Here is a 10,789-nt window from a genome sequence, read left to right as displayed (position 1 = left end):
ATTCCTTACTTTTTATATACCTAAAATGTTAAATATCCACTTTTTTATTTTTGTGGCCTTCTGACTATAAAGCCTCAGCAGAAAACACTAAAACTACATCAATTTGAAGAAGTCAAAATTAAGAGGATGAAAAAGAAAAAGAAATTTTACATATCCTCAGGTGAAGATTAAAAAGAAACCCACTAAGTGTAAAGTGTTTAATATTAAGGCAAAAAGCTAAGTTTTCAATTTGAAAGAATGGTATTTCCAAAACCTATGTAACCTATAAATCATTGAAGTGAATCACATGTATACCCCAGAGCCAAAATCCAAATGCCCAGATCTGAATGTGTTCAGAGCTTTTTAACTCTCCCAATAAAGATACCTGTATGAGCAAAAGGGAGTCCTTTTCAGTATCATAGGTTTGCCTATTATAGTAATTATTTGACGTGTTGTTGGAAGGAATGTCTCAGTAGAAAGTAAACAGGCACTACTGAGTGAGCTCTCTGGATAACTGAACCACTGTAATTCCTATTTCTGGCACAACAATGCTAAAGTCTGCTTCACATCTGTCCAGTAAACCTCAGTCCCCACCCACCCACACCCCATTATCCAAAAGAGAAATAGGGTCATGTGTTGTTAATTTCAGTAATGAGGCCAGAACCAGTGTGTATACCACCACAGAGAGCCTTCAAAGCACACTGCAGACATCAACAAATGAACCACATTTTCCAAACAACTGTAAGTCAACAATTCCAAAAGAATCCATGTGGCAGGAGTAATGTAGCTGGGATGTTCCAGGATAGAAGTACAGTCTAAAACATCACAAGAGAGTTCCATGTCATAGAAGACAGAATGAGTCAAAATTGTTAGGGATGTCATAATAAATCTATGTGGAAGGGAGCATGTTGATGCCTGTTTTCCCAGACACTGTCAGACACTTCAATAAGGCCCACCTGTTGTTTTCTAAAATTTGTCACAAGCAAGACACAAAAAGGCTAAACCCAGCATTATGCAAACAAGGAAAAGATTCTATTCTCTTTATTATACAACAATTTTATTTCATAACTTTACCCATTAAGTATAATTTCATTATAAACTCAAATGAAAAACAAATCTTGGGTATGAAGAGACTTAGGAAATAACTTCTTTTTTAACAATGTTCAGAACTAAGAAGAAACATTTCTTCCTGGGCCAAAAGTCTCTGGAACTTACTCAGCCTCTGCTGCCTCCTCCCCTTCTCCACATTCAAACCGCACGAAGTCTACTACAGACACTCCCTGGGGCTGCACGTACTGTCCCAATGTGATAGAGGGATCCAGCAAGTATGGCTGGGACAGCATCTTGGTTTCTGCCTCTCCTCCAGGCTCATCGTCCAGGGAGCCAACAGAGAGAGGGGCCATGCCTACCACATGCTGCCCAAGGCGGCGGCCAAGGTCTTCAAGGTTTGCCTTGCACTCAGACGTCTCGCAGATGACCAGGGCTCCGTACTTCCCCAGTGCCAGGTTGTGGAGTGAAGGACTGTGCATTGTTCCATGGACGTAAGAGCCCACATAGAACCCAGGTGGCACCTTCACCCATGCAGCTCGTTTAAGAATCATGTTTTCTCCCAGTTTCCCTATTAAAAAAAAAACAACACACACACTTCCAAAATATGATGCCTGTGGTAGTACCAAAATACACACAGAGGTGGCCAAGTTTGGGAGAGTCCTCTGCATTTCCACTGTGGATATGCTGTAAGATGGAGATACCATGTTCAGTTTAAAGAGGAAAAGGTGTGTGCAAGGAGCGGGTTGGGACATGGAGGACTTTTATGGAGCACCAACTATGTGCCTGGCATGTTCCATTTAACATCATAGACTATAATGTCACACAGACCCTGGACTCCGGTCTGCGTCTTACCAGCTGTATGACCTTAGGTAAGTGACTTAATGACACAGTCTAATTTAGTAATTTATTAAACCTTAGTGTCTTCATCTGTAAAATGGAAATGAAACCACTTATAATAACCTGGAAGCACAATTATTCGGAAAAATAAACAATATATATATAAAAGCACATTACAGTATTTGGCACATAGTGAGCACTCAAATGCTGGCTATTTTTATTAAAGTTAGGCTTAGACAGCTTAAGTAACCTACCAGTACAAGGTTACATAGCTAATACATGGCATAGCTGGAATTAAAATTCAGATCTCACTCCAAAGCAATTAAGTATTTTTTTCCCCACCAAATCACCATCCCTCCCAGATGCCGCCATAACTGACACAGACAACTCCTGATCATCCGTTGTATCAGGGAAAAGTCCACAACTGAAAACCCCAGAAAATCCAAAACCCTGTGTCATCTGATAGTTTCAACTTCCTCTCATTTAAAAAAAATTTAACATTTTCAGATGTGCTGATGAGAACCAAAAATGGATTTGTTTTCCCCTCAGGATGCTCTACCCTCTAAAAGAAGTTGAAATAAGCCAAAAGGCTGGAAGGTGCAGAAGAATAAACAAAGGGGTCTGGATAAATATCCCTGAATTAGCCATAATTTATATCTAGAAATCATAAAAGGGGAGAATCCAGAAACCAGAATCTTACAACAGCTCCAAGCACCTACTCAATAGTTAATTCCCAGAAACTGACAAGGCTGAAACATCCAGTTCTTCCAAAATTTCTTAATAAGTCCCATACACGGCTGTCTGCCTGGTTTCCCATCTCTGACTCACTGAAACATTATACATCAAGAAGACTTGATAAAAATTGATGCCTTGACTGGAAATATCAGATGAGCAATAAGTTCCCAGCAATCTCAAACCCCAGCCTTACTTCCCTCCCTCCATCAAGCACACTTAGGAAGAAGGCAAAATCTCCACTAGTCCCACCACAATGATCGAGATACAGTTCCCACAGTGAGCGGGTTCTCATGAACTGTACCTTCACAAGTTCAGGATCAGACTTATTTTTTAAAAAGACCAAACTCCTAAAAACAATGCCCCTAAATCTTCCTGAGGCCCTTTATAAAGAATGTGAAATGACCTTTGATATACTATTTCCCTAATAGTGTATAGAGAAGTAGTCATCTAGAAGTCACAAGGCATCTCTGCCTAGACATGTTTTGTTTGGTCAGCCCAGTGATGCATGCCAAGCGTGGAAATAATTTTTAATTAGTGGCAAACAGCTAAAACCTGAGATGTTTGTATACAAATCTAAATTCTTTTAAAGAAACCTTAAAATTCTGACAACACTGGAACCCCATTTTCCCCCAGGGTAACAACTAGCTAGAACTTGGTAATGGTTCCCATTAGAAGAGCGTGAGCTTTTCAGGGTCCTACTGCTCCCTAACATCTAACACACAACCCACTCAGCACATTCATATTGTCTGACCATTTTAGGCACATGAGTTTGCGATTCTTGATCTAGATTTGGAGGAATACAAAGACACAGAGATCCAGTTCTTAACTTCCAGTTTCCAGAATCCTTACAAATACTCACCAATTGCTAATGCCAGCTGATCCTTGAGAGAGCCTTCCCTCTCAGGCCCAGTGGGGAGTTCGGAGAGCTCAGAGGAATTCAAGAAACCCTAAGTGCACACACACACACACAAATTACACACAATCAGTTTGGTACTACTCCAATTATCAAAAAACTAGGCAAATACAGCCTATCTCTCAGAAAATGATTTAAGACAACTAAGTATAGATGACATTTTCTTTAAATCAAGGACTTTAAAAATTGATGACAGGACATTTCAGAGACAGCTTATGGGACCAAAACCAGGAGCTCTTAATGCTGTGACCTAAGACTGAAGTTCTCCATCAGATGTAATAGATACTCAATAGTGCTATGTTTTCCTGAGGACGTAATAAAATTAAAAAAAAAAAAAAAAAAAAGATAACAGTTTCATTTTTGCAAATATTTTATTCTATCACTATACCACCCCCTATCATCTGCCCTAACTTCTTAAAATGTAGTTTCCTAGAAATCAGGAATAATATTTGCATTACCAATCATAAAATTGGAAAGCAAAAGGTTTGCAGACAGTTGGACTGCATAATGGTACAATCCAAAGGAGGGGAACTGGACAATAGCTCACAAAACTACATATATTTTTATCCTTTGACCCTGCAATCCTATTTCTAGGAACTTACCCTGACAATACACTTCTAACAATATGAACATATATATGTACAACGTTACTCAATGATTTCTAATAGTAAAATATTGGAAACAGCCTAAATGCCTAAACATGACAGAAGACTGGCTGAATAAACCATAGCACAGCCATACAATGGTTTACTATGCAGCTGAAAAAAGAAAAAAAAAAAAAAAGGAGCTGCTATGGAGTATTTCCAGGCTGTATTAAGTGAAAAAAGCAAATTAAAAGAGCATGTAAAAATTATACCACCATTTTGTAAAAGGTATTTGTATAAATATGCTTATTTTTGTGAAAAGACAAAGGATAACAAGAAACCAATAAAGTTGGTTATCTACAGGAGTGGATAGGAAACAGGGTAGAAGGGAAAGAAGAGGGAGTAAAGGCATCTGTATGTGTGTATATTATTATAGTTCTAACTTTCAGAACCTTGTTAATGTGTTACACATTCAAAGATTAAATTAACACAAATTATATTAACAGAGGAAGGAAAACAAACTAATCCAAGGAACTTTCAATATGGTCCTTTGACCTCATTACTTCAATGTAAAGACAGAAAGAACACCGAAGAGCCCTGACTGGTGTGGCTCAGTGGGCTGGGCATCACTCTGCAGAGTGAAAGGTCAAGGTTTGATTCCCCGTCAAGGTGCACACCTGGGTTGTGGGCCTGGTTCCCAGTCGAGGCACTTGCAAGAGGCAGCGAATTAATGTTTCTTTCTCATATCAATGTATCTCTCCCTCTCTTTCTCCCTCCCTTCCCCTCTTTTTATAAATAAATAAGTAAAATGTTTTTAAAAATAACGTCAAAGAAATCTTAAACTCCTAAGCAAGTTTGTTACCTGCAGTGGTCAGGTATAGCAACTCTCAAACAATCTGGTGTGTAAGTAAGTTGCTAGGAGCCAATGCGCTCACTAGGAAAAAGGGAAGGTAAGACAGAATGTGGGAAGAAAAGAACCCTGTGGTGCAGGACTAGAATTAAAACACACACACACACACACACACACACACACACACACACACACACCCACCCCCACCCCCAAGCTGTCTGCTAAAAGAACAAGGCAGCAGTGGCATCTCAGTGGAACAAGAATACCTAATGCTCAGATCCTGGTTTCTAAAAACCATCCCCCCACCAAAAGGGATCAGGACTCCTTAGAAAAGTGAACAACTACATTGTTTGGGGCAAGGAGAGTATGCCATAAGCCCAGAATATCTTGTATACCAAAAAGTAAAGAAATACCCATAAAGTAATCCAGGGATAATCTGAGCATCAAATAATGGGTAATACAATGAATTGTAGCCTACTTATAAAGTAAGGATCCATGAGTCAATGCTCGTACTAAAAAAAATGGAGAAGTCTCTTTCTTACAGAAGAACGCCAACTAACAAAATTAATATAAAAGAAAAAAAATTTAAAAAGTGACAGGAGTTAGAGAAATAACCATTATGCAACTACCGCAGTAATATAACTGATCTGCCAAGATTCATCAATGGATGCTAAAACTATTGGAAACTGGATGTTTATATATCTCAAAGAATCCCCCATACAGATAAGCTGTTAATTTCAAAGAGGACCATGGTAGCTTTGCAGTGGAGAAACCTGGCAAACTACCTTAACCAAGAATTAGCATCAATAATGAGACCAACAGCTATTATGTGCCTCCTGATATGATGTTCTGAGAAAAATACAGGATAATTGCTTTTACTATTCCTATTTTTATAGAAATAGTAAATCCTATATTCTGAATCTAAATATGAAAAAACATCAGGCAAACCCAAATTGAAGGACATTGTATAAAAATGTCAATGTAATGAAAGACAAAAAAACTAAACAGACATGACAACTAAAAATCATAATGATATTAATATGTATATAAAAACTGATATAGCACCCAGGCCAGGTGGCTCAGTTGGTTGGAGCATCATCCTGTACACCAAAAAGGTTGCAGGTTTGATTCCCAGTCAGGACATATCTTAGGTTATGGTTTGTTCTCCCAATGGGACGGCATGGAAGGCAACCGATTGCTGTTTCTCTCCACGATCTCCCCACTTCTCCCTCTTCCTCTCTCTCTAGGGATTAATAAACATATCCTTGGGTGAGGATTTTTAAAAAAAACCAAAAAACTGATAAAGCAAATGAGGCAAAGTGTTAACAAATGATGACTCTGATTAAAAGCCCACCACAGTTTGTTGTAGAATACTGGCAGGAATACTTCCCTATAAGTTTGAATTTTTTTTTTCCAGAATGAGTTTAAAAAATTTAACTTAAGATCAAAAGGGGAAAAAAATAAAGCTAAAGGGATAAAAGTCCCCTGTTACAGATAATGAAACAGAAACACAATATAATGGCTCAAAGTTACAAAGAGAGTTACTGGCAAAGTCAAGATTCGTTTATAGTTCAAGTGACTCATCTATTCAATACAATTCCAAAAGATAATTTCAATACAGTTTTCATATAATGTCACTATTTAATGCCAGAGACAATTGGCATACACCATGGGATCTCAAGAAAACAGGAAAAAAAAAAGGTGGCACTAAACAAAAAAAATTGTGTACACAGTTGATTCATTTTTGCCTTCACAATAAGGAAGAATCGAAAGCAAACATATTATTTTCTTGATTGTTCGAGAGACAAGAATATCCTTACTCTCCTAAATTGTGCCTTCTCCAACATCTTTAGGAATCCTCTCCTCAGGTCATTCTAGATTTCTGAATACAAATCTGCACTCAATTTGACTGACTCCACCCCACTGGCATTCATTCATTCACTTAACACAGGTTTCCCGAGCCTCAACCAACTGCTGGGCCCACTTCTCCTTCAACAGAGACATAGTAGTAAAAAGTCAAATTCCCTGCCTCACAAAGCTTGTGTTCTAATGGGGAAGACAGACAACATACAAATAAATAAAAATGTAATATATATAAACACTATAGCACAAATTTTAAATGAAAAACGATAAATTTTTAATTTACTTATTAAGGGGACAAAGCCACAGAAGGAAGGGTACACCTCTCCAAAAAGATAACATTTAAGCAGAGACATGAAGTAAGGGAGACACAAGAATGTTTGAAAAAAGGGAAAAACAAAAACCGTAATGGGGACAGGAGGGTAAGGGTGGAACAAATCCAGCATGTTGGAGATCCCAAAACTTACTTTACTATATGTGGAGAGTTGATCCTTTAGGCTCTGGCAATGCAACATGGTTCCAAGGGCTACTTGCTGGACCAACTGTTGAAATTTTAGATTTCTTGAAACAAAATCTGTCTCACAATTTACCTGCAGGAATGAATTGATATTGCTGTATAAGCTGTTTACTGATGGTTTCCAAAAGTGCCTTAAGGTTGGAGAGTAAACCAAGGTATTGACAGAACAAGCTGTAGATTCAACAAAGCAGATATAAATGACCCTAGCCCTGGCCAGCCTGGCTCAGTTGGTTGGACATCATCCCGCAAAGTGAAAGGTCTCCAGTTTGATTCTCAGTCAGGGCACATGCCTGGGTTGTGGGCCAGGTCCCTGGCTGGGGCACATGCGAGGCAACCAATCAATCTCTGACACATTGATGTTTCTCTCCCTCCCTTCCCTCTCTTTAATAAAAAGTAATAAATAAAATCAAATTAATAAATATCTAAAACAAAATTTTAAAAAAGAGAGAACCCCAGAATTTTAAATCTGCAGCTTCTCCCCAAGCTAGAGGCCAAAAACTGAATGAACTGATTCCCACTGTGTCCCTTAATTAGCAATGACCTGCACATTCAAAAGATGGTTCCATCATGTCCCCAAAGGACTCACTACAAGTTTGCCACTTGCCTGCGGCTACATGCCATAATCGACTTATTCTCCAGCCTCCACCAACTACAAACCAGTTTTGTTATCAGCTTATTTTATCTCCTTCTCTCACTCTAAACTCTAATCCACCCTTCTGATTTCATCATCAGTTGTGGCCCCGAAACCTCTACAACAGCTTTTCTCTATCCATCAACTAATGAATACAATTCCAGCTTTACAATCAAACTGGTCCAGGAAACAATCAGTGACAAGGTATAAGGCTACACCAAACTCACATTTAGGAGTGCTATTCTAGACTGCTAGTCTTTTTCTCATCAACACAGACATGCATTTCTAAACTTGAATCCACAGCTAATACCCGTGGTCTCATGGGTTTAACTCAACTACCCTTTATGGTTCTCAAAAACCTCTTCTTTAAGAATGCAGAGAACCCTGACCAATATGGCTCAGCTGGTTGGGTGGGGTCCCGCAAAAGTGAAAGGTTGAAGGTTTGATTCCTGGTCAGACCACATGCCTGGGTTGCAGGTAAGGTCCCCAGTTGCGGCATGTACAAGAGGCAACTGACTGATGTTTCTCTCCCTCTCTTTCAATCTCCCTTCCCTTCTCTCTAAAAATAAATAAATAAAAAATTTTAAAAAAAGGCAAAGAGTATACCACAAAGCCTTACAACGAAGGGACAGCTGTTCCTGCTTTCTGGAATTCCACAACTCACCTCTACTAACACAGTCGTGTTTCCTTCCTGGAGCAGCCCAATCAGGCCTTCTTTAGTCTTCCTGCCATGGAGCTTGGCAGCTTTGCTCCAGCCTTCCTTCTGGGCCTGTTCATGGAGCCAGCTCTCTGCCTATAAATTGAAAAGAAACAGGACAGATGGCAAAGTCACAGAGCTTAGAACCGAACAGAACTCTAAAATATGTTCAGGTCCCCTAACTCTTTCTGCTTCTCCTCAATTCCATAATAGAAACTGAAGTAATCTATCATTTACTGGCAGCCTATCACTGAGTGCCAAATCGTGTCTGGTGCTTTGGATAACCTTAATCTTCACAACAACCTTATGGAGCAGATACTAGTATTTTCATTACATACACAAGAACAATGCACCTCTCAAAGATTAAGTAAGGTGTCCAAGGTCACAGGGTTAGTGTGAGGGCACCATGAGTTTAGTCCTGGTCTATCTGACTCCAAAGCTCACACAGTCCTTTCAGCTCCAAGCAGCAGGAAACAGCACTGCAGTTTGCCAGATGGAGTAAGGTTAACCCTGGGATCCGGAGTCAATCGCTTCCTCATTAGACAGAGTCAAAGGCTGAGGCGGTCATTTCGGTCAGAATCCTACCTAGAGGTGGGCCGTTTATGAATACTGCAGCGCGGCCTCCCTAAGAAACAGATCGGCCCTACTCCCTTCCCCGCCTCCCACACACCTTTTTGAGATCCCCGCCACAAGTCTCCAGAGCTTTCTTGCAGTTTACAAAGGAATAGCCCGTTTTTCGCCGCAGCTTCATGAGGAGCTCCTTGCTGGAGGCCGAGGAAGACAGCCAGGGCCCCGCGTGAAATGTGTGCCATGGCTGGGGCGACTGAAGCGGAAGGGGCCCTGCCTGGAGGGGGCAAGAAGAGAGGGATGAGAAGCAGAACGCAGAGAGGCCCTCCAAGGCAGAAAGTAAGTGCGCGTGGAGGCGACCTCAGGAGGGACTGGGGCTCTGGACGTGGGGAAAAAGCAACGCGCGGAACCTGGACCGCGAGGAGGCAATGAGGGAGGGGGGAAGGGTGGGACGGAGTCCGAAAAGGGGTCGGAGGTCGGGGTGCACGGGAGACCTGCAAGCAAACCAGGTCGCTGCAGGGACCAAGACCCTTCACGGGGCAGCTCCCGCTCCGCGGGACTAGGCAGAAGCGCAGGGACCGTAACAGCGACATCTCCCCGGCCACCGCAAAGTGTGCGGGGCCGGCACGCCAATGAAGCCACAGGCCTACGGCGTGGCGGCAGGGCCAAACCTCTCCACCAGAATGTGTCGAACGAGGCTATCGCCACCTGCTGGCCGGAGGGAGCACGCCCTCCTCCGCCACGCGGCTTATTGAGAGGGCAGACGGAAATGCTCGCAGGTGAAATAGGAAACAATGAGACAAAGTCGTCACAAAATAACAACACGAGACACGTAGTAACACTTTGTTTCTTTATTTCCAATACTCTTTAATATTCATTATCCATTTATGACCCAGGACAAAATTGTGAGGTAGGTGAGTGGGTTCAGAAATTTGCCAAAGGTTACTTAGGGAGGTAGGGGTTCAGTCCCTTCAACAAACCCAATAAATTATTTGTTGAATGAGCAAACTGTGGAACACTACGGTCTGCCAGGAACTGTGCTAGGCTTCAGGGAATTAGAGATAAGCGAACGACAGCCCAACCCTCCAAGGTAATCTAATGGTGAGAAAATAGGGAGCAGACCTGGCTACACAAGATAAGGTAAATCTCATAAGATCAACATTTCTTTCTCAAAGGAGAAAGAAATCACATCTGAACAGAAGGCCCAGAAAAAGCTTTTTTTAGGATAAAGACTAAGAGTAATGAAGATTCTGACAGATAGAAATAGCCCTTTCAGGGAGGGAATTATCAAAATGAATGAAGAAAGAAGTCAGGGAATCTTGGTGTAGATTTAGGGAACAAAGAGTAGACCTTTTGTAATTTGGCCCAAGGTTGCAATACATTCTGAAAATCAGTAGGAAATGAAGTAGGGGGTAATTTGGGATTACACAGGATAGACTGAGTAGCAAGCAGAGGAGATTATTCTTGCTTCTGTAGGCAGCAGCAGAAGCTAATCAGGACTGATTTTAGAAAATCGTAAGAGCTGGAGGCCAGGAGGCCAGAGGAAGGGATACGTTTCCCAAGGACTAA

General features: G+C 41.0%; 1 protein-coding gene and 1 non-coding gene across 2 annotated transcripts; one reads left to right on the top strand and one right to left on the bottom strand.

Annotated features, from left to right (window-relative positions):
- Positions 1 to 1,009: 1,009 nt before the first annotated feature.
- Positions 1,010 to 9,866, bottom strand: TSFM (Ts translation elongation factor, mitochondrial). Its single transcript, XM_054580016.1, has 6 exons — positions 9,715 to 9,866; positions 9,324 to 9,497; positions 8,621 to 8,749; positions 7,276 to 7,398; positions 3,461 to 3,548; positions 1,010 to 1,597 (listed from the first exon to the last, which is right to left on the bottom strand). The coding sequence occupies exons 1-6, from the start codon at positions 9,811 to 9,813 to the stop codon at positions 1,191 to 1,193; spliced, it is 1,020 nt and encodes a 339-aa protein (XP_054435991.1). The 5' UTR covers positions 9,814 to 9,866; the 3' UTR covers positions 1,010 to 1,190.
- On the top strand, positions 3,709 to 3,835 carry LOC129076097 (small nucleolar RNA SNORA25). Its single transcript, XR_008529709.1, has one exon. It is a non-coding gene; the product is annotated as a small nucleolar RNA SNORA25 (small nucleolar RNA).
- Positions 9,867 to 10,789: the final 923 nt, after the last annotated feature.

Source organism: Pteronotus mesoamericanus, unplaced genomic scaffold, assembly GCF_021234165.1.
Source record: "Pteronotus mesoamericanus isolate MK-2021 breed Mesoamerican mustached bat unplaced genomic scaffold, CSHL_Meso_final contig_56, whole genome shotgun sequence".
Lineage (NCBI taxonomy): Eukaryota > Metazoa > Chordata > Mammalia > Chiroptera > Mormoopidae > Pteronotus > Pteronotus mesoamericanus.
Note: the sequence above shows the minus strand (reverse complement) of the source record. Positions and strands in the feature narration are given on the sequence as shown.

Coding starts and splice junctions, on each gene's coding strand:
- TSFM (XM_054580016.1), bottom strand. CDS start 9,813: ATGTCGCTGTTACGGTCCCTGCGCTTCTGCCTAGTCCCGCGGAGCGGG. Junction 7,399..8,620: donor ACACGACTGTGTTAGTAGAG/GTGAGTTGTGGA, acceptor TCATTCCTGCAG/GTAAATTGTGAGACAGATTT. Junction 1,598..3,460: donor TCAGCTGGCATTAGCAATTG/GTGAGTATTTGT, acceptor TTTTTTTAATAG/GGAAACTGGGAGAAAACATG.